Source organism: Lissotriton helveticus, chromosome 2_1 (assembly GCF_964261635.1).
Source record: "Lissotriton helveticus chromosome 2_1, aLisHel1.1, whole genome shotgun sequence".
In the NCBI taxonomy this organism is placed as follows: domain Eukaryota; kingdom Metazoa; phylum Chordata; class Amphibia; order Caudata; family Salamandridae; genus Lissotriton; species Lissotriton helveticus.
Window position 1 is genome coordinate 1,151,731,403 of NC_136059.1, and position 23,742 is coordinate 1,151,755,144.

Consider the following 23,742-nt stretch of genomic DNA (forward strand, 5'->3'; position numbering starts at 1 on the left):
CTGAGTCACTCCTTAGTTGTTTATTATATATTGACAGGGGTATAGGAGTGTCTACTCATGCCCTCACTCTCTAGTTGATATTCTTTTAATACAACTAATAGCCAAATTATTTTTAATATTTAGCTTTAAATGATTGAATATACTTATATTTAATGGCAAGGAAAAAATGGAGCATGAATTTGGAAGTAGGATACTAGCTTTTGCTTTGTCATAGACATTCCTAAAATGTCAGTATAGTTCTGGTATGGAAATGCATGGTTGTGGGAGAAGTCAACCTGGTCTGCCAGACATTGTAACATGTTAGTATTTCTTTTAAGGGACACCTTGCAATGTTGTATGTTTAACATAACGTTCATTGATTTTCAAGTAAGCCTCGAAAAGCTGACAACTCCTCAGGCCTTGGGGCAGCTGTAAGCCAAAGTAAAACACAACACTAGGATTGTGGTCAGGTGTAGAGGCTTTCCATGGCCCATTAAATAGTTTTGTCTAGGGAGGAGTGATGCCTCGTTCAGAATAACTAAGCACTGGAACAGCTTGATCTGTTACGGGCCTTCTTCTTTAACTCAAAAAATTGAGGATGAAGATTGACTATGATAACCATCAGCCCCATGATTCACCATGGCTTGCAAAATATGGAGACAAGGGAGGACTATAATAGGTGACAGCTACCACAACACTGTTTAGTTTTGCTGGTAGAATACCCTCTACCCTTGGTCAAGCCATGGGATGGAAAGGCAATGCCCCTAACCTTGGGCAATATAAAGTCGCTACAGATTAATAAATACTTATAAATTTATTTCAGTTTCTTGTCAAGAATGATGGCTCAACTGATGCTGAAACCATGGTTAAAGTAACTCAATGTGGGCAAATTATGGCATTCATGTTACATTTAATCAAGACCTAATGAGATGCATGACGGCTCTAAATCGGTCTGTAAGTCCCTAGTGTAGTTTACATCTGCAGTTAGTCAACAAGCCTTTCTGTCTGAAGTTACAGAGTGACAGAGTGGATTAGCCAGTCCCTGAACTGAAAAGTGTCCAAGGAAGATGGATTCCCAGTAAAATTCTAAAAATCATTTCCAACCTTGAACTTTCACAACTTGACATAAAGTTCAGTTATTTATTAACCAAAAGCAGAGTACACTCATCCTTTTTCTTGGAGTTTTTAGACACCCTTCTTACAACCTGTAAGCCGGTCAGGGAATCTAACTTATTTGGGCCATTGACTTTACTTAACAATCAATCAATCAATCAATACATTTATAGAGCGCGCTACTCACCCGCGAGGGTCTCAAGGCGCTGAGGGGAAAGGGGGGGGGGGCGTTATTATTGTATCATTGCTAGTATTGTGGTAAATTAGATAATACCCCTGACCAGTTCTTTGATTCACCCAGATCAGAGTGGGTTCATCCCCAATTGGAAGCTCCTATCAAATACTCATTATTGATTGAGTCGTAAATGTTTCACTATCAAAGGGATCCTCAAAGCTGTGATACTTTTGGATGGGGAAACAGCTTTTGACTCAGGGAGCTGGCACTTTTTGTGAGATGTGTAATGATGATTAAATTATCCTTCTTGGCTCACCAGGATGAATGCCCCCACTATATAAGAGATTTGAATATGAGTCATTTTAAATAATGAAGATGCTGGGTAGGCGTTGATAACAATGGGTATAGGTTAAAGGTTCCCTCTGTAGCGAGCATTCTTCGTACTGTTTGTTTGCAGATCGGAAGAGTGCCGCTGATCAAGTTTCCGAGATGCCTATCATGTGGCAGTCACATTTTATTACAGGCAGATAAATTGAGCTTTCAGTAGACTCTGGATTCCTCACAAGTTCCCTCTAATCCTGGAAGATACAAGATAAAACTTCAAAAAATAGATAATAGAGCTTTTGCTACTGAATTAGTCATCATACAACTTGCAAGAGCCTCTTAAAGCTGAACATGATTCAATCTCAAAGTGGTAATTAGGGGTTCTTAGTTTCTGAATATCTCTCATATTGCAGGAATTAAACTATGAACCCTTACTGTTTTAAAATGAACAACATTATTTCAGCCCTGGTTCTTACACTCTCTTTAACGGCTTAGGTGGCCCTGATCAAAATATCTGTCTTACCTATGCTTTTAGGTATGTTCATTTACAGAGTTTTCTTTCCAGAAATGGAACTGTTTGATCATAGGCTGTGTTTGGGCTGATGGTCATGGCAGCTGGCACATCTAGTTGCTCACTTCTTAGGTGACTTGGCGAGATTTGCTTCTGTAATTATACTGAGATAAATTCATTAAATACGAGGCCTCACAGCATTGTATTATTTGGTTCAGTTGTGCATGCTGTGAAATTCTGACATTTCAGATCCCTTCTTTTTTCTCCTTGTAATAAATAGCTTCAAAAACAGTAGAAGACACTTACAAGCCTGAGTAACTCATTACACCCCTTCCACCCGCCACCCGCCTCTCCCCGACCCTAACCTGATAAGGTTACTCTGCTGGAATACATCTATCCAGGGGCGGTGCGTCCATTAGGGTGCTTGGGCGTTGCCCCACTAATTAATTAGAGGCACTTCAGTTGAGAAACAAGTGTTGCCATCACTCTCTCTCACTCAATTTGCTTTTCCAGGCCGTCGGAGGCAGTCGACTCAGAGGGGGCGGGGCAGCAGGAGTTCAGGAGTTCAGTGTGCAAGTGTCTGATGAGTCATCAAGACATGACATCGACGGTAATACACTGGTGGTCAGCGGAACGCACAGCAAGAGTGCTCATGTTCTGTGTAGGGCTTAAAAATTTTGCAACCAGGCTGGTCACAAAATTCTGTAAGCCCTAAACAGAACATGCGCACTACAGCTCAAGCCAATCCTGACACTGCTGCTGGAGCAGCGTCTGAATTGGCTGAGAGTGACGCAGACTGTACTTGACTACCAAGGCGCCAATGCGGAAGTTGGACCCCGGCCTAGGAGGACTGGCAGACGCGGCTCGGACCCGTTAAGTTTTTAGTATAATGTTTTATTTTTTACACCCCCCTGCGAATATTGGAGCGCGACTGCAGGTGACTGCTATGGAAAGCATTTTCCAGCCACTGCTGAGTGCACCAGAGCTGCTAGGAAAGGATGTTCTACCTCATTTGCTAGTAAGCATGCGCACTGCGTGCCTCCTACGCCTTTGTTTTTGTAGCGAGCTGGGACTGCTCGACGCTCGTGCTGTGGAAATTAGGGAGAAGGAGAACATAAATGTTTGCGGGTGGGAAGTGAGGGGGAGGGGGGCTATGAGTGGGAATGAAGCAGCACAGATAGAATGATTGAGAGAATATGCGCAGACACTGAGCCAGGTTATAATAGTGGACACAAAAAAGGTTGCTAGCAACTGTGTACTTTTTAGAAAGTAAATTTGTGTTATACGCAGCGATTCCCAGGCTCACTCTTCCTTAAGGCGAAGTAAGCATCAGCCTTAGGGCACCACCGCTCATTGGCATAAATTTAGAAGAAAAGGTAAAAAAAAATCCACTTGTACTAAGGGAAGGGGAGTCCTCCAACGGCAAAATGCTATTCTGCAGGGACTCCCCGTATCTTTACACTGTATCCGCTGATGTACGAGGAGAAAAAGCATGCAGTATATGACCTTTGGTAGGGAGGGCGAGGGACCGGGATGCGTAGAGATTGGTACCTGCAACCTGTAGGTGCACGGATAAGAGAACCCTGTCTGTCTACGAACTTTCAGAGAGTGAGCTACTTTGCGTAAAAAGGTCCACTTACTTATAGAGCGCCTCACTCGCCCGGTACTCAGCACTCCCGTTTTGAGAGTAAGAACTGATGTTCAGGCAGATTAGGTGATTTGTTCAGGAGCACACAATGCGGTCAAGTGCGTCTGTGCTTAAATGTTAATCTCTTTATAAATGCGCCTAGCCACGCATTTTATCACTGTTCTCGGCACTTTCTGTGTTTGACAGATGACATTTGATGCTTAGGGAGATTGGGGGATTCATCCAAGAGCACACAGTGCCGTCACCCAGGTTCCCTACACATGCATAATCTTACATGATTAGGCACTCGTGAGTGGCAAAGCACTGTCAATTGAACCGCCTATAAGCTCTAGCTGCTCAATGCTCAGCCAGTATTGTGCGTCATAAGCCATTGTTATGTTATATTGGGAGTTTGCAAAGCATGACAAACCACCTGAAGTTCTTTATGCGCTATAGCTGAAAGAAGGGTTAGTAAAGGAAGTGAGTTAAAGTGAAAAATATAGGTTTGTAGTAATTGAAAGAAAGTCCAGTCCAAGAGGTATCTTCAAGTAGTTTATTCAAGTAGGATGTAAGATGATAAGAACGAAGGAAGTAACGAACCCCAACAGGAGGAGCCTCCTTGCTGCTCAGCCCAACACTCAACTGACACTCACCCACGCATCCAACACTCTATGACACCATCATCATACTAACATTCTACACACATCCACTGGCTGAGCAGCAAGCTAGAAGCAGACACCACACATCTTCCCCCTTTAATGACAACAGGAAGGAAGATACAAGGAGTGAGCATAATAACAACATTACAATGGCAGATGAAAGGAGTAAGCATGTAAATAACATTGGGTATCTCAAATAAGAACATACCGTTATAATGGGCAGACATGCAAAGAGAACATAAAGCACCAAAATATGGAAGATGAAGACCATGCATTCATTGACAAAGAAAAACAGGAATAACCCACACCCTTCTTCCCCCTTTAATAGAAGGAACACAGATTTAAATTAAAATGTAAATCATGTGAAGGGGAGAGGAAGAAGAAAAGTAGGAGATACTAACAAAGTAAGGAGATATTAACAAGGTAAAGAAAGACAACAATAGCACAGCAATAGTAACGCAACACACAGAGAAAAAAATGAGTTGACGCACCAATTCACCACCAAAACACACCAGTTGGCCAGAACAATGTGGAGATGGCAAGAAGAAACAGAAATTGAAAAAAACCAGATAGTACATGATAAAGACAAGAAAAACACTCTCAAAATGTAAAAGATATGTGTAAGGAAAAGATATTTGTATTAAGAAAATACACACGAGAATAATAATAATAATGTGACACATGACAGTAATAAAATGTAAAATCAACGTACAGGTACCATGTAATATGAAAATACAGACTGCCATAGATCTCATGAACAGGGGATATGTATACAAAGTACAAAAGTTTAACGTAAAGTACTGTAATATAAATTGTAAGAAACAGAACAAAGATAACTCTCCACAGGAGATTTGAAAGAAGATACTTTAGCGTTTCTGAAACTGTAAAGTAATAAGCACTGTAATGCAAATTGTACTGCCAATAGGCATTGTAACCTATGCCTTAAGGAAAGGCACTGTAAAGTAAAGTAATATTAAGTAATGTACATAGTAAATGCTGTAATGTATGTAAGAAACATTGTGAGAGACAAATCCATAGACTTGTGTATATGACACAAGCCAATGTAGCATAACGTAATGTATAGCAGTGTAAGTGACCTAATAAAGCACGTAAAATGGCATAGTAATGTACCGTAATGTAAAACAGTGTAGGTAACCTGAGAGGTAATGTAAAATGGCACAGTAACATACTGTAATGTATAACAGTATAAGTGATCGCAAAAGCCACGTAACATAGGAGCAAAATCGCTTGTAAATCTCAATAAGGAATTCCATATGGAATTTGTAATTAAAGTAATGTTGCAACAAATACTATAATAGGAACAATGAACATTCTCCTACAAGAAGTTGAGAAGGAAGCACTGTAACGTAAAATATACAGCCAGTAGGCTAATGTAACAGATGCTTTAAGCAATGTAAATTCTAGCACTTTAAAGTACTGTAATAATGTATTAACATCGTAGGTGACATGACTACGGCTCATCAATCATAATCAAAACTTCTGGCAGGTGACATGACAACGGCTCATCAATCATAATCAAAACTTCTGGCACTGTCTGGTAAAGTAACGTAAAGTATTAACACTGTAAGTGACATGAGAGTCACGTAGCATAAGTGCAATTTCGCTCGAAAATCTCTCAAAGATTGTAACGTAAAGTGCTTTGAACAATGAAAAATTCTCTAGCAGTAGCTTGCAGAGAAGGCACTGTAAAGTAGCGTAAAGTAAATTGACGTAATGTAAAATAAGCACTGTAATGAAATACAACTTAAAGTAACATGAATAAGGACTAACAATATGTGACAAATAAATGTGAGTGTAAAATGCAAGAACACAATGAAGTGCAAGTTGGCAAAGTGGTTCATATGAAAAATTATAGACATTTTAAACTTTAAGCAAGTTTCCTAGAAAATAATAAGATAAAGCAAATAAAGTGGTCACCGTAGTCATCGTAGTATGCAGCTGACAAATTAAAGCGAAATGGATCAGTACCTTGCGAAGTAATGGGTCTCCTTTGCAGAAAATTTGATGCGAGATAAAACACTGGAGGAAGTGTAGTTATAGTGTCTAAAACGAGTGGACTTTATTTTCCTCGTAGAGGTGCAGTGGTGGTGAATGACAGCTAGGTGGCACTATAACATAGTGAATAAAACTGTAAAAGTTATACTCACTGTCTTCGTGCCTTAACGAAAATAAAAATAATTGCAATGCACCAACCGATTGAAGAATTAAAGTGGCAATGGAAAACATGGTTGGCAGAAGAGTGCTGAAGGGTGAAGTACCGGAGACAGAGTTGGAGCAGTGCAGAATTTCGGTGAAAGCGCAAAATGGCGGCACGTAAAATGATGTAAGGAAGGGTGGCTCGCGGCAGAAGGGTGCTCAAAGGATTGCCGAGCAGCTGCAGTGACACTGAGGAGAATTGCAACAGAGACATGTAGACAGGAGTGGCAAGGCAGCAGGAATGACAGTAAGAGCCCGAGCAGGCTCTGTATGTGCTCGAGCGACTATTTGAAAGTGTGGCAGAGGCGGTTAAACTGCCATAGTGAGGTGCACCAAAAAAACAATGTCAGAAGAAATAATTAAATAAATAAATAAATAACTCACCGCCAATGTCTGGGACCACGGAAAGAAAAGTGGTTGATGAATGCAAAATGCAGAAGATCTGTCAAACAATTAACTCTTACTGACGCTCCTGATTAAGTAAACGGACGGCAGGTTACAGCATGCACCAACGTAGTGGTCTTTTCCATGAAGACCGGAGCAGGGCGAATGAGACTCTGGTGCTGTGGGTAGTGGGAGTTTAAAGCACTGGTTCTTCGAAGTGTCCAAAGGCAGCAAGGCAGTAGTGAGAGGTTTCATGCACGCAAACAGGCGGAACACTTCCAGGCAGGTCACAGTAGGCAGATAAGAAGAATTGAAGCAGAGACTGGGAGGCAGCAAGGTAAGTAGACAGAAAAGCGGGCACACAGGAGTTGTGGGTAAATACAGCAGGGACTGGCACGTATGTGTTGTGGGCGACCGATGGAAGATCACTGTTGGGGTTCACAGGGTGCCAGTAAACTTAAAATCCGTAATTTGTAGTAGAAGACTCATACCTTGGAGTTTTTTTTAAACTTCAGTAGTCCTTTAGCAAACACATATAGGTTCTTTCTTGATCGTCACCAGTGTAGTAATTGAAAGAAAGCCCGGTCCAAGTGGTATCTTCAAGTAGTTTACTCAAGTAGGATTTAAGATGATAAGAACGAAGGAAGTAACGAACCCCAACAGGAGCAGCCTCCTTGCTGCTCAGCCCAACACTCAACAGACACTCACCCACGTATCCAACACTCTATGACATCATCATCATACTAACATTCTACACACATCCACTGGCTGAGCAGCAAGCTAGAAGCAGCAACCACAAGACTTTTAGGCGTCTCCTGAAAAGTAGGAGAGAGGAAAATTTGTATCCTGAACTTTGTTATTGTGTCCCCCTTGTATACGCAGAACTACAAGTCCTAAAACTAAAAGAAAAAACACAGAACTGTGCAAGCAACTTACATCTGACATAGAACACCTATAGAGCAGAGCTATGTCACGTGAAGACAGGAAAAAGAACCGGTGGGACGGAAGCCTTTTGCTAAAGGTCGGGTGTGCTTGATCTAATGGGGGTGGGGCTGGTCGGGCAGGGGGGCATTTATACATTCGGTAGAGAGCACACTGTGAAAGATTGGCATCTAGGCGCTTGTTGTAGCTGAGCTGATGCTGAGCCTGTGATATCGGCCTGACAGAATAGCTCGTGAAATGCCCTTGTAAACATGCCTGTCCACCCATCGCTCCCCAGGGTCAGCGATTTTAGAACATGTTAACTTGTGCGCACGCGATGACAGGTGTGGTCCTCCATTCCTAGGCCAGGGCTCGCTGGGATACTGTTATACACCGCACAGACTGAGCACCTCCACCTTCAGCTGTCCAGTCACATCCCGCGTATGGTACAGAGCTGGACTGGTCACTGTGGATGCTAGCTCAGTGGGTGAATGCACCTTCTGCACAGATTCAACCCAGTCATGTACTAGCCCAGAAAGTCGACGCGCCTTCTACAGGCATTTGTGGATGATTTATAAGCTCTTGGTTTAAATTCCGCCAGGATAGCTGTGAAAGTAAATGCGCCTGCTGCAGAGCTGTGTGTGTGATCTACAGATCCCCCGTTCCAACCTCAGCAAGATAACATAGAATTTTAATGCGCCTTGACCCGTGATCTGCGTGTGACGCCTGTTATTGGCTGTTCTAGGGAGTGTTATTTCTTGTGCCACGTCCGAGTGTGGTTGGGTTTGCAAAGGAGTGGCCACCTGCCTACCTCAGGAAACCTAGTCTAGCATGAACTCCTTTGAAGAGAAGTGATCTCTTTTTTACCTAAACAACCTGAGGTATTTGATGGAGTGCAGAATAAGTGATCAACGCAGGAATGAATAAACTGACATCTTGAGTGGCCGGGTCTGTGGTTTTACTGGACAGAAGTCCGATCATGTGGCGACTCTGCGAAGGAGCCTCAGCGATGTCTCTGTAGTTTATACCGGACAGCCTGCCCACCTGTGGCTCTGCACTGGACATGTCTTTGGGAGGCATCTTTGGAAGGTATCTTTATTAATGTAATAACTGCACTTTCACTATTGCTTTATTAACCTTCCTGCTTTCTCAAACTTGCTTGAAAATGCACCATTTGTCCACTGTTTTTTCAATTTTTTTTCGGGGGACATCACCACAAACCCCCATAGGTTGTTCCGGCTCACATGCTATGCTCGCTCGCTGGGGTGCAGTATGACAATAATTTTAAGCCCCACCATTCTCAAATGTCACCCACCACCCCTGCATCTATCTTTTTCCGTTTTTGGGTCCTTACACGGTAACTAAGTGTTGTAACATTCCTTAATCAATTATTTTCTGAGCCAGGGGCAGGTAAACCAATACTGCACTATTCATTTGAAAAGAGAGATTCTGTGTTTTCAGCTTTCAAACTTTCAGTCATGTAGTTCACAGCACGCAGAATATTTGGTAGTCACGATTTTCTCTCTTGCACGAAATAGCGTGATCAGGGCAGTGGTGTGCTTGCTTGGTGTTTTTTTTGCATCAGCATAAAAGTTGGAGATAGACATTGATTCGAATCCTTTGGAATCACCTAGGTCTACGATATGTCTATATTTTGCGAGGTGTTGATCTATGTTGCTTGCACTTATTCAGTATGTAAAGGAAGAGATTCCCTTGAGCAAAACTAAATTTACTGAGCCAGAAGGTCAATAACAATAACAAGATTCGCGTATGTAAAAAGAATTTTCCAATTTATTGGTAACACAAATATTTAAAAAGTGGGCAATTAGGGAACCACTTGACACAAATAGTTAAAAGAAAGGGGGAGGAGGTACAATAAAAATATTTGACATTCAATATTGGCCAGCAAAATTGAGACATGGAGACAAAAAACAGTAAGACATTAAACTCGTACAGTACTAGGTGTATATTCAAACTCTATTTCTGACACCTAAGTTATGCACACCACAATACAGTATATCAACTGAGATGTCCGAGTCGTGAATTATACAAAATGGTGCGTTGACGCGTTTCGGTGGTTTTCCACAACTTTATCCACCTTTATCAAGACTATATTTGATATCTGTCGTAGTACAGGGGTCAATATAATCTCCCTAAAAAATGGATACATAATAGGTTAGAGTGGTTGCATGATAGTTCACAATTGTCACAAACAATTTATTGTCTTGGTCTCCTATAATGGAGAGATAGCAATGCAAAAGTTAATACATAAGTGAAAGTCTCCCTAGTACAAAACAGTTAATCGTGCATTTGTTTTTGTTTACAAAGGTGACAGGTCGGGATGCAATGCTTGGTTGCATAGAGACTGGATACAAGGTTCCTATGGGACTGATACCATTCATTGTCTAATATGCTAGAACGTGCATTTCAAGTACATACATTACTATGTTCCAAGAAGTCGCTAATTCCCCTTTATTTCACAGGTTTATGTTTTCACATTGGTAAGAAATTACAGTTTTATATGTCCCTCTCACTTGGGGAGGATCTGTTATGTTATACTTCTGAAACCGCTTACTCTGGTATTTCAGTATGTACCAATTGTGTTGCACAACTGTTTGACTGCAAATGTTTAGCTCAACCATACCTGCATACTATGCATATTCGTAAAACCGGAAGCAGGGAGATTGACTTCACACTTCTTCTGGTTCCACATTTTGAAACATGACATTTTCGGATTTCGAAATCATGCGTTGGGGTAAAGATGAGAATAATTCCGTGTCCGAAATCTAATTTGCTGCCTCTATATATTGTTTAGGATATAAAAAAGATGTTTACATTTAACGTTTGGAATGTTTAAAGTACCTTATAAAAAATATCGTTCTTCGTTTACTGAGTTATTTGTGATATAGAAAAATTGGCATTTCTCAAAACAGACTCCTTATCTTGCGAGCCCAAGATATAGGTGTATCTAGCCTTTCTTTCACTACCACTGTCGTGTACCTCTTTCAGTGTGCTTTGTAACACTGTAAATTTTATTTTTCCGGCTGCCCTAGAGATAGCTGTAGCTCAAATCAAATTGTTTATTTCATGGTTAACAAACACCTTTACAATTAAAAAATCTTCATTGTAGGTAGAATTAGCAACAAATACCAAAAAGCAAAGTTCATTATTCAGGCACTGCTTAGACAAAGAAAAAGATGCTAGTTTCCATTCTGCAAAATAGTTTATAACAGTATGTAAAAATGAGTTATTGATTAACTAAATAAGGTGCATTCAAACTTCACTAGCTATGCAAAATTTTAGAGGCACAATGACAGAACTTGCATGTTTGTTGAACAACTAATCTTATTTTGTTGTTAACTTAGTGAAAACCTTCAATAATGTGCCTTAGAGTCAATCCTTTGTTTGAAGTTTCTGCTCTGCTTATTTTATGATTTTTACGAACCAAATACTTAACAGCAGATTTGAGCCATTTAGGCAATGGATTAAGGCTAGCGGACTAGTTCCAACATCCAGGCAGTTTAAAGGAACGTGAAGAAATATTTTGCGTTTGCAACTGCATGTATGTATGTGTGTGTATGGTATTTATTACAGGGCAAACCTAGCCAAAATACAAAAGAGCACTGTGCATGGTCAAAGTCAAAACTAATAGGAGAAGGAGCCGAGTTGTGAAAGATTAATGCATTGTAATACAGTGATCTTCAAGTCTTTCTAAAACTGGAGCAGCTTTGGGGCAGACCTGATGGATGCAAGGATGCTGTTACAGATTCTGTGAGCATAGATAGTAAAGTCCTGCTGTTTCTCTCCTTTTTACACTGCTCCCTAATGAGCAGTTTAAAGCTGTCCTGGCTGTGGGTGTGCTAAGAACCACCAGAGATGGTGTGCATGCCTGCAAGATAAGTGGGTTTGTGGTTGCGACAGCAATGAATGATGCAGCTTTTGAGGTTTTGATAATGGTGTAGGCCAGCAAGGGGAGCCAATAGAGTTTTATCAGGATGATGGTGATATGATCATATTTCTTCAGGCCCTGAATGAGACATGTTGCCCTAAAGGGTGCTATCATGAAGACTTACAGGCCATGGAGTGGGACATTACCACCACCCAGATCATAGTGTATGGAGGCTTGAACAGCAGTTCTGAAGTCTATTTCTGTAAGAAAGTGTTTGACTTTCTTTAGGAAAGAGAGATGGTACCAGGCCGTCTTTGTTTTTTTTGGCATTGTGTTCCTTGATGGTGAGGTTGGTGTCCGGGGTAAGTCCAAGTGTCTTGGCATTTGGTAAAAGTTTATGTTTGAATCCATCAAGATTCAGGTCATTGAGCTAGGTTTGTACTGTATTTTGCTTGTTGCTCTTTGCAAATAACAGGAACTGTGCCTTGGTTGGTTTGAGCTTCCAATAGATGCTAGATATCCAGGTCAGGGTGATGTGCATGCAGTGTTTGAGGCACTGGATGTCTGAAGCAGAGGAGACTTTTAAGTATAGTGGTTTGTAGGAAAGTACCTCTTTTGACATGGTTAGCCCCCACTCTGCATGAGCAGATATGACCCTACAATACCTGAGCCATTCTTAGATATTGTAAGTGCACAGGGAAGCATAGAGATTACATGGACTGGATACTCAACTTTACGAGTTTCCTAGCTCCATGTTGGCTTCACTGTACCCTAAGATGTTTGGTACCAAACACCATGTCTTAATAAATCCTGACTGATGCCATTGTTGGATGTATTACTAAATGCACACAGAAGACCCTTTAGAGGGTCCCCTGAAAACCCACCAAGCGCTGGTGTGGTGTCTGACTAGTCCTAGCCAGCCTGCCACCACAAGACATGGTTACAGACCTCATGGGCTGAGATCCTGCTCTCTCAGAGGCCCAAAACAAAGCCTGCTCTGAGTGGAGGAGCTTCAAACCTCCTCCAGGCTGGAATGGTCTTCCAGAGCGAGAATCTTGCTTCAAAGGTGGCGGCGCCTTTGAAGTGCAATGCTGGCTTCTCCAGATAGTGGAGGAGGCCATACCCCTGTCCTGCTCCACATTTGGAAGGTGGATAGGCAGGAAAATTAGTTCGATGAGAAGTGTCCACATTCAGCCAGCACCAACCCTAAGATGTGGCAGGTGATGTAGACCCCACTTTTGAAAATACACCATCTTGAGATGGTGGGAAAACAACCTATCAGGACTACTGTTGTCCCCCTTCCCACTGCAAGTGGTCACTTAGAGGTTGTAGGCTCTCTAAAGTTAGGCAGCTCATTGTCTACTACCTGTCTCACCCTCTAACACCCCTAAATTTAATATTTAGGTGGAATCCCTGGATCTTGAACATTAGATTGTATGGACCAGAAAAAGATACGGACAAAGAAGAGCTGCTGCCCAAGAACTGAAGCCTTGCTGCAGAGAAAATTGGCGCCAAACCCTGACTGCTGCCTTAAGGACTTGACAATTGTGGTGTGCTGTCTCGTCCTGCCACTATGAGGCCTCCTAGAACCCTATCTTGCTGTGCCTAAAAAGTTTGAAAACTCCTCGGGAAGGAAGCACTTTAAGTCTTTGTTGCAAATTTAAAGAGTAAACATTCCTCCTATTCTATCTTATGCTCTTGAGTATATTCCCTGATGCAAATGGTCTTCCACGAACGTATAGGAAGGGAAGATTCTCCGCAAATTGCTTTCCCTCAGCCACGCTATACCTACACAGGCTTTGCACCTGGAATTTGCACTCACTAGCCCCATGGGTAATGTGCTGTGATGGGCATACAACTTAATACACGCTGTTGAAGGCACTCTGAGAGGTTTGCTAATGCAGGAAACTTTTACCGATGGTGCATAAATGATACTTTTATGGTTGCCTTAACTAAATTGCAATACACATTTGCTAAATTAGATGTAGATTACTGCTCAACGTAACTTATTTTTTCAAATGCAGCCCCCAGAACAAGTTACTCGGTTGATATTGCCCTTTTGTTGTCTTTGAAAATATATAAATCTTATTCTGATATAGTACTTTCTAAGCACACTCAAAAGTATTTATTCCCATAATGTCAGACGAACGATACTTATTCTAAGACAGGGTTCTGTGCCTCTGAATCTCTATAATATTCCAGTCAATTCGGCTGGAATATGTGATCTTTGTGATGGTGGGCTGCACAACCTCAGGCATATACTCTTTTCCTATCTGAACGCCGCAGCTGGTGATGCTAGAAAACGTTTTACAACACCATTATATTTCAAAGGTAAAATAACAAAAGTAGATGAATTCATTGACTTGGTACAAGCTCAATCAAATCAGTTTGTCTGTTATAAAAAGTTTACATTTATTTTTCAACCCTTAATACAATTGTTTAACCTGTTGTTGATATGTGTCACAATTGTTTACATCAATTCTTTTACACATAGTTGATGTCAGTCGAGATCTAAATCAATACAGTTCCTTAATGAGACAGTGTCAATTACTCATTCATTAGCTCCCTTGCAAAGTGGATCTGTTTACAGTGAGCCTGGAAGCGGTAGAAGGTCAATGCACATTTTGGTGGTCTATTCAAAAGTCTAGCCACCATGTTCATGACCAACATCCAACTTCTATACTTTAAACAAAGAGGGGTTTTCAGGTCTTTTCCATCTTTTAAAGTAAATGTACTCAGTTAATGTACATAGAGTTGGATCTCTGACAGATTCCTCCTATATATATACATTTTCTACCACTACATACCCCAATTGTGTACTGAATCAATACTAGAATAAATAACATTTCTGCAGCATCTCGATGGTGCAATCCTGCTGTTAAGTAGATTGATTCAAAAGGTATATTTAAAACAAGGTCTACTCGTTGTCCTAAAAACATTATGTTAAATCGCATTCAGCTGTGGTTGACTTGACACCTAAAGTCTGTCCTCTGTGATATCGAACATGTCCCTGGCAGCATAAAAAACTAGGCCTGCAACCACAGTCTGGCCTTAGAGGTGGTCTGCACACACTGTCAAACTCTCTGAACCCATGCAACCTAAGGCACCCAAAGAATTGCGCCCCTGATCCTTTGCAGAATGTGTCATCTAGTCTTGCGTGTTATTGGACGTGGGTGGGGTAGGATGTGACTGCTGGGGCTCTGAGCTGTTTGGGGTTAGGGTGGAAAGCAGGATCGAGCATCCAGTGTTGTAAATTAGTGTAGTCATACATTTCCTTTCAGGAACTGCTAGGGAGAGTGTCAGCTGGGGTAAGGTTGGCCGTGTGCTAGCAAGGGCCATGGTATCATGTAGGGATAGCCTTCGTGGACCATTACGTGTAGGGTTTTCATAGTGAATCAATGTTGATGTTTGGTGTTCAGTGTGTATAATTACAGCTTTGCAGTGTTGGCAATAATTGTTGAAATGTACACCTGTGATAGTAGCAGCTTTTGCATCCAGACGACTTCGGTCTTGTCTAACTGTTCCTCCTCCATATTGGTGATTGCATTAGTTTCTGCCTCCTTGCAAGGCATGCACACTCATTGTGTTATTCCTAGGTTATGCAGCTTATAACAGACATGTGTGATCTGCAAACATTTTCAGGTTCAGCTGCCAGTGTGCCACCAGTATGGCATAGGCTTTGAAAATGCCACATCAGAAGGCATATGGGTCCAAATGAGTGCCTAATTGTGTGCCCCTACTGATACTTTAGCAGCCTTTTGGTGAGGTGTCATCTGACATTTCCATAATAGGTACTCCAAGCCACTTCCTGGAGCAAGTATGGAGTGCCAGGGTGCATGTGTGTGGTTAAACACACACACACACACAGACACATGTTCAGTTGTACATGAGGTAACACATAGCCATTGCATTTGGCCAACATCTTCATCTTAGTTTGAGCAGTTTATGGTTGGTGACTGGCCATGCTTTTTGCTAAGTGATATACTATTATTGTGTTACTTAAAGACTTTCAGGGCACGTGAACAGTATTCTCTGTATATACACTCAGCAGGAAAAATAAAAATGTGATATCCAGGTCGACGTTTCCAATATTGTAAGCTTGAAAACATTCACAAATGCACAATCATAGCCTTTCAAATCTTTGTCAAATGTCTTTTGTTGGCAGGAATGGAACCACACTATGGCAAGTAAATTGAGCACAGCCTATAGCTTTATGACATGGGTTGGGGGGGGGGCAGTACAAAAGCCAAACTCTGGCTAAAGTATGTTCACCAAGGCATTCAGCAGGTGTTAGGTATTCTGCATGTCCAGCCAATATGTTGGGAGGATGAATGATGCTGCCATTTTCAGGCAGTCAGTGATTCTCGGGATGAGCCAGGGGCATCGCCACTTTCTGTAGGGTGCCGGACCTTGGTGCTGGTAGCCTACACCTGCCATTGGCGCACTGTAAGGTGCAGGATCTGAATTGGTATGACATTCAGCATCGTATTCTGAACAATGAGTGCTCACTCTATGGTGCTAGTAACAAGGATTCCGCGCCTGCGCTGAGCGTTCTATTGAGCGGGGCGGGCCATGACGGAACCGCTCCGTCATAAGCACATCGCAACCGACGCTGGTGACGGAGCGGTCCCGTCACCAGCATGCGCCCGCCGCATTTCCGCCCCGCCCCCTTAGCACTGCGGCGGAATAGCCGCCGCAGTGAAGGTGTTAACACCTAAAATGTACGCTCAACAGAAACAGTTAGGGGCCAATTACGATGCGATGCAGCCTGTAAAGGCTCCGACTGCAGGTTTGAGTCTTCTGGGACGCCATGTAATGGGCCACGCAGTTTACTTTCTGACCGCCTCATTATGATGGAGGTAGTCAGAAAGTAAACCAGCTGGTCATTCTGGCTGGCTTCCAACAGGCTCGGAGAGACTGTCGGCCAGTCGTAAGCCAGCCAGTAATCTCAAGGGCAGGACTTTCCGCCCTTGAGATTACGATGCACGGTTTCCGACATGGTTTCCATGCCATGGAAACCATGCCAGAAAGTGTGCTTGGGGGCCCCAGCAGGGCCCTCTTTGGTGCACGGCCTCCGTGCGGAGGCCGAGGGGGCACCTATGGAGCCCCCCTATTGATCCCTGAACCTTGTAGGTGCCTGTCATGGGGTGGAGGTATGAACTGCACCTCCCTTTCCTCAATGAGAGCTTGTGTTACGACCAGTTTATGGCCGTAACACGAGCTCCCATTGAGGACAGGGAGCATGCGGCCGAACAGTGTTCGGTCACATTGAAATAAGTCGGTCGGGACTGCCGACCGAGTGTCGGTCGTTTCCTGGACCAAGTCTGTGTCTGCGGAAGCAATTTCGCCTGACCTCAAAATAAGCCCCTTATTGTCACAACCCTTCTTTGCCTCGTACATGCATTTTACACATAAACAAAACATTTTCTTTTACTGCCATTGTTCCATGAAAACCACCAGCAAAAACCTCTACCATCACTACCCCTAATATCATTCCTACCTTCAAGCATTCACGAGGCCAGTAGATCTGGCTTTAAAGTATTATCAAACCAAAATATCACCTCTGCACATGCTTTTGTTTTCATATGTTGTCACACTAAACGTAGAGCTATTGGCTTTGTCATTTTTTGTTCTTTTTAAGCGAGTGTGTTCGGCTAGTAGTGTACAACCTGACATTTAGAAACATTTTTTTAAATAGGTTGCAGTTGGTCAACGAAGAAGATTTGTTCATCGGAGGTGTTGTGTGCTTTGTTCCAACGCAGGTCCGTATGTGCAGTTTCCATTAGTCATGAATGAACTCTGTATGGAAGGCTTCATTGTACTTCGCTGGCAAAACCGAAAAGAGGAAGGTTTGAAGCAGCTGATGACCTGGATTTTAGAGGTAAGAATGCCCTGCTGTTCGCCCTCAAACAATCAAACAGAGGGAGGGGGAGGAGTTAATGCAGTCCACCACACATCCTACCTGACCAAATGAACTAGACATAAAGGTGTGACGTCTCAAAAGAGACACTTTCAGGAACATTATTTCACTCTAAATCATAGAAGTCTGCTTTTTAGGTTGTATGAACCCTCACTCACCAAGGGGATATACTTCGTCAGATCATGCTCCATGTTGGTCGAGGACTGCAATACTAAATGGTCTCTGCAGTTGGAGCTGTTTAAAGATCTTTTTGTTTTTGTTGTTGATAAAAAGACGACCTGTAGTAGTGTCTCTGAAGATAGGTGTTAAGAAAGGGCATGGTGATAGATTTCAGTAAGGTTGAAACTGCAATGGATTTGCAAAGGAAGCAATAGTCTCAAATGTTGCAATTAGTAAACATGTTTATGCCATATTGCCCATCTGGGTCATTGGCATTCACCAGGACCGATCAAAAAGATCCCTAATCTAAATATTGCCCATCAGAAGATCACGTTTTAAATGACAAATCAGGCAGTGAGACCTGTATATAAGACAGTATCCACCAATATCATGGTCTGGTAGACATATAACATGAAACCAGTTATACTAAATCATTCCAACTAAAGACTTTATGATCTTGTTAAAACAGGAATAAACATGGAATAAACAGGAATGACATTTTTGCATATCCTGCATAATTATATAGTTGATGGCTACAAAACACATACACACACTGAAGAGGCCCCTGTCCTTCCTCTGTATAGGGGCTGGTTAGACCCACGCTGGAGGCCACACTGATTAATTAATGGTGGCTGCATCATAGGATTGCTCCCCTGTTCTGAACAAGACCTCGTCCTGAGGGATAATTGACTCTTCCATCATTTTCTGATCAAAACGTAAACATTTCCTTATTATATCAACCTGTGCTGATACTTATCCACGTTTCCAAGGCCTTTAAGCATGTATTGCATCTGTACTTGGTGGATTTTTTACATGTATAAATTATATTCAGACCAGTTGTACGTGTAACTAATTGTAAATACTGTACATATTGTAACCTCAATTCTCCAACTTTCCTTAACTATTCACGAGCACTCTATCGTACACTTACCTTTATTCACCTTGGAGCAACTGCATTATATTGATAATTGCATATATCTGAATTGATTTATTAATGAACTTATCTATTCAATGTATTAATAAATTCCTAATTATACAATCAGTGAATTACTTCATTTCCGTTTATGTCACTTCTTGGATACTTTATGTTATATAAAATTCCAATTGGGACCATTTTGTTTTGTAATTACTTATACCCAGATCCTATGGTAAACTGCCTTCCCCCATTGTTTTGTAAACGTCTGACAAATGTCATGTCAGAACTTTCTCCCACCCAGCTAGACAGTGCAATTGAGGTCTCGCTTAAACCACTAGATCTCTTAGATTATTTAAAATTAGAAAGTATACAGTTTTTACACTTTCCATTAAAGATTGATATGTGTCAATATTTGTTTTAAGATGCACAGCTCATCAATGAACATTGATTCTGCCACAATGTAGTGATCTGTTCTTATAATACATAATTGGTTGTGCAGACTAAGAGGCTGATTTATTATTTGGAGGACAGAGTTTACTCTGTCAGGGTGAAAGAGTAAATTACTCTGTCACTCTAACAGAGTAACCGTCCAGCGGTTCCTGATAATGTATTGGAAATTTGCCATAAGGTCCATCAAACATGACACAGCTGTATAGTAAAGTTTCAAAACTTTATTTTCAAAAACAAAAACCCCAAAGTGGGATTTTGTTTTTGAAAACAAAATAAACCAATGCCCTCCTCGGCATTGTATTCATTTCCCACCGTGATGGGGACATTTTTAGTATTTTACTGCCCCTTCCGCCAGGCTGTACCTGTTGGTGATGGGCTGTAAAAAACAGCATTATGTCCGTCCATCTACATTGGGTGGCCAGACATAGCCAATTCTCCATCGGCCTCACACTGTCAGGCCATCGGAAAAGTTTGGCCACAATGGAGGCAGAGTAGCCTCCGCCATTGCCAAACTATGGTCTGCCCGGGTCTACATTTAGCAGGCGGACGTGGACCTTTACATTGGTGGTAAGGATACTCTGTCTGTATTGTGGTGGAGTATGCTTACTTCCAATATATAAATCAGGGCCTCCATTCCCTATGAATTCACACTATATATTTAGTATATTCGTCAGACTCCAGAAATTAATGGCAACATTTCCCTGGTTAGCATTCTGGAGAGAAAATTTGTTTAAAAAACTAAAACTTCTCCACATGTTTCATTATATCTTCCACCTGCATGAGACATTGATGGAGAGTTTGCACCAATATAAAGCCCAGTAGTTATTAAATTTGGTCTCAAGAGGAAACAGAATATAAACTACAATCCTAACCGAGGAATTCCTTGTACATCCTTGGGAACCACTGTTTCAAATACTGAGCTGATTTAGAAATGGCATATACTCTCAGGAGGCCCAATACAAATCTTAGGGTGTGGAATCAGGCTGGTAGGATAAAATGATGTAATAGGGGGTACAAATGTTAGTTGTTTATTTATAGCTCCTTAACATTAAGCCCTTGTCTATCTACATGTATCTGCTATTAAGTGAAGCTAATGCTGGTCTCTGGCTTTTTATAAGCACTTGAGGACCCCTGCATCATCAAGGCTAAGTTGCTCTAACGTCAGTCAGTATGTATCAAGAAGCAAAATAAGGCTGCATCCTGGACTACATCTCAGATTATCATCCTTCGTACAGAAACCAAAGGGAAAGAGGTTAATGTCCCTTAGGTACAGGGGATGCAGGCAGAGTGTATTTCACACTTATTCTTGCCTAGGTAGTAATCTACTTCTCCACCTATTTTAGGGTCCACTCAGCTGAAGATGTAGCCTGAATGTCTGTTTGCCTCCCCATTTCATGGGCATTCTTGATGCACTTGATGAAAATAACATACTGATATCTTGAGCTAAACGTAGGTTCTTACAAAAAATGAGAAGCTGATTGCTTTAGGGGGGAGGAGTGTGAAGTGGTGTGAGGTGCGAGGAAAATAGCACCTGAAGTGTGCTTCTTAACCACCTGAAGTTGGTGGTCAAAGTGCCAGATTTTGTACCAAAGTGATTAACTTCATTCCTAGAAGGACTCACTCAGGGTTGGGCTCGGGTCTTTTACATCTTCTTTAATTACAGTAAGATATGGCTTGCCCAGAGGCTCATCTCTAGCACCCTGTATATATATTATATATATATATTCAACATTTATTTTGGCCATTAGCTGGATCTGCCCTGTGTATCGACTCCGCCGTGGGCTATTTAGTGACTTTTCAGCATGTCTGTGGGTCAGATGATGAATTTATGGTTTCAATTTCTTTATTGTAATTTCCCAATAAACAAGTGTGAAAACGGCTGATGGCAAGCCACCATTTGCAATGAATACAATTATATAGTGACCCCACAACTCCCCCCCACCTACCCTGGACCATGGTGACCTGCTTAAGCGGTAAGAGGTGCCCCTATCCTCTCCCCAACCCCAATGTATTGACCATGTGTTGATGTATTCGTAACATCCATTAAGCGGAGTAGGCGTAAATACTTGGGGCATGTAAGCTCTCGGAATTCCGTTGTGAACATGGACAGAAATGGCCTCCAAAGCTTAGGGAACGTAGAGCCCTGGTTCATCAGGGTGAGGGTGATGTGTTCCATCCCCATTATGTGCCATAGTCTGCGGAGCTATTCCTGGTGTGTGGGGATGTGTCCCGAGCCCCAGTGCATCAATATATTTTGGAGGGCCACCAGTAGCGCTAGTCCAATCTGTCTTCCCCTGCGGGACTTTAGTGGAAAGGTAAGTGTGTTAGGAAGGCCCAATAGCACATATGCTGGGAGCAGGGGGATTTCTGTTTCTAGGTGTATGTAACTAGCTTCGGACACTCCCATAGGATATGGAGAAGCGTGCCTTCGACTCCACATTGGCACCAGCAGTCGGATGATTTTGATGGTGCGACTGTATGCACTCGGGCCGGAGTGAGGTACCAGTATGTTACAATTTTGGTGGTAGTTTCGATGCCTGAGGTATTACGGGATGTGTGCCATGTGATGCAATAAATATCCTCCCATTCTTTTGAGGATAGTTCCCGTCCTATCTCGGATTCGCATCACTTTTGGCCTGAGAATTTCGTTAGTATGTTTTCAGGGGCCAACAATTTATACAAATGTGTAATGAGTTGTGTGTCCGTCGTGCTGGAAAGTAACCAGCGTTCATATGGAGAGAGGTGTTGTTGCGCTCCTGGGCGGTTTGCCGAGTGCCATATTCAATGGCGGATTTGAGTGTAGTGCCAATGTTCACTTTCTGGGAGGTTGTGTTCTTGGCAAAGATAGTCAAACGGAATGGGGCCCTCCGCATCAAATAGGTGTCCCACTGATTTGCATCCTGGCTGGTTCCACCGGTGGAGCCCAGGATCAGTATGTGCTGGGGTAAAATCGGGGTTCCCAACGATGGCGACAGGGGGGCAGGGAAGGAGGTAAGGGACCACTTGGTTGCCACCCTGTCCCAGGCCGTTAGAGCATGTTTAGTGATGGAATAGAGGTATAGGTTGGGGGGGCCGCACGCTTTTGGGGAGGAAGGGGACTTTCCACAGGGGCTGCCTCGCAAGTGCTCTCTCCATAAAGAGCCAGTGTTTTTCGGACTCCACACATGACCATTCAACAAAAGCTCTTAATCGAGTGACCCTATAGTATCGGACAAGGTCCGGGACACCAAACCTCCGTCCAAAGGAGGTCTGTAGGCCAATTCTCTGTGGAGGCAGGGGCGTTTACCCACCCATATGAAATGGTTCAGGTCATTCTGTAAGGAACGAAGCTAGCCCCGTGGTGGGTCCAACGGGAGGACCTGGAACAGGTATAGAATTTGGGGAAGGGCCACCATCTTTACCGCCACTATCCGCTAAAGCCAAGAGAGGGGGTGGTGCCGCCAGCGACCAAGATCGGAGCGGATCTGGCGAGTCAGGGTGTGATAATCGAGGGTCACCATCTCGGACAACGTAGAGGCTATCTGAAGTCCTAAATAGAGTATGTGTGTAGTAGCCCACCATAGGGGATAGTAGCGTCAGAGGGTTGACAGTGATTGCTGTTGTAGAGTTTGGTTAAGGGCTTGCGACTTATGGATGTTTATTTTAAACCCTGACACTTGGCCGAATGTAGCAAGTTCCTCCAGGAATGCTAGTAGGGAGGAGGCCGGGTATTCAAAAGTTACCAATACATCATCGGTATATAGGCTTATGGTATGCTGTTCACCACTGAATGTGATTCCCTGTTTTGCCAGGTTAGATCTGACTCTATATGCCATAGGCTCCATATACAGAGCAAAGAGTAAAGACGACAGTGGGCATCCTTGTCGGGTGCCCCTATTGATCGTGAGTGGAGAAGAGGAGTATCCGTTTACCTGAATTACTGCGGTTGGTTGCTCGTACGCCCTGGAAATCCACTTTCGGAATCTCTCACCTATTCCAAACCTAGGCCTCTAAGTATGGCCAGTGGACCTTGCTGAACGCCTTATCGGCGACGACTGATAACAGCATTCCTGTCCTTGCCTCAGAGCTTTTCGCTGAGGTGTAAGACCCTTCGTGTATTGTCGCCATATGCTTTGCGGGACAAAGCCTGCTTGATCTGGGTCAAAGAGACCCAGTAGCAAGGGGTTGAGGCAGGCAACCAGGATACCTGTAAAGATTTTAAAATCCACGTTTAACCTGTTCCGTGCTGCCGTCGGTCATTGGCCGAAGGCAGCACTACCTCCCCAGTGCTACCGGCAGCCAATGGCCGACGCGGTCCCGCCCGTTTTGCGGAAGTAAAGCACTTCCGCAAAATCGTGGCCGCCGTTAAGGTGTTAAGAGAGAAATTGGCCAATATGAGGAACATTGGGTGGTATCCTTCCCCGGTTTGGGGATCACAGCTATAGAGGCCATCTTCATCGATGGGGGGAGGGATGTAGAACTATCCAATGCGTTAAAGAAATGAACCAGAAGGGGTGCT

At 42.8% G+C, this 23,742-nt stretch overlaps 2 protein-coding genes across 3 annotated transcripts in view; both read left to right on the plus strand.

Moving 5' to 3' along the window:
• LOC144818510 (prostaglandin reductase 1-like) overlaps positions 1-23,742 on the plus strand; it is a 413,003-nt gene that overhangs the window by 379,769 nt on the left and 9,492 nt on the right. For both annotated transcript variants that reach the window (XM_078675996.1, XM_078675997.1), the window contains one exon: positions 17,562-17,680. In XM_078675996.1, the coding sequence (XP_078532122.1) occupies positions 17,562-17,680 (119 nt within the window). The remainder of the gene's footprint in view (positions 1-17,561; positions 17,681-23,742) is intronic.
• The window catches only part of LOC144818511 (prostaglandin reductase 1-like), a 1,303,604-nt gene that overhangs the window by 379,729 nt on the left and 900,133 nt on the right, over positions 1-23,742 (plus strand). The window lies entirely within an intron of this gene.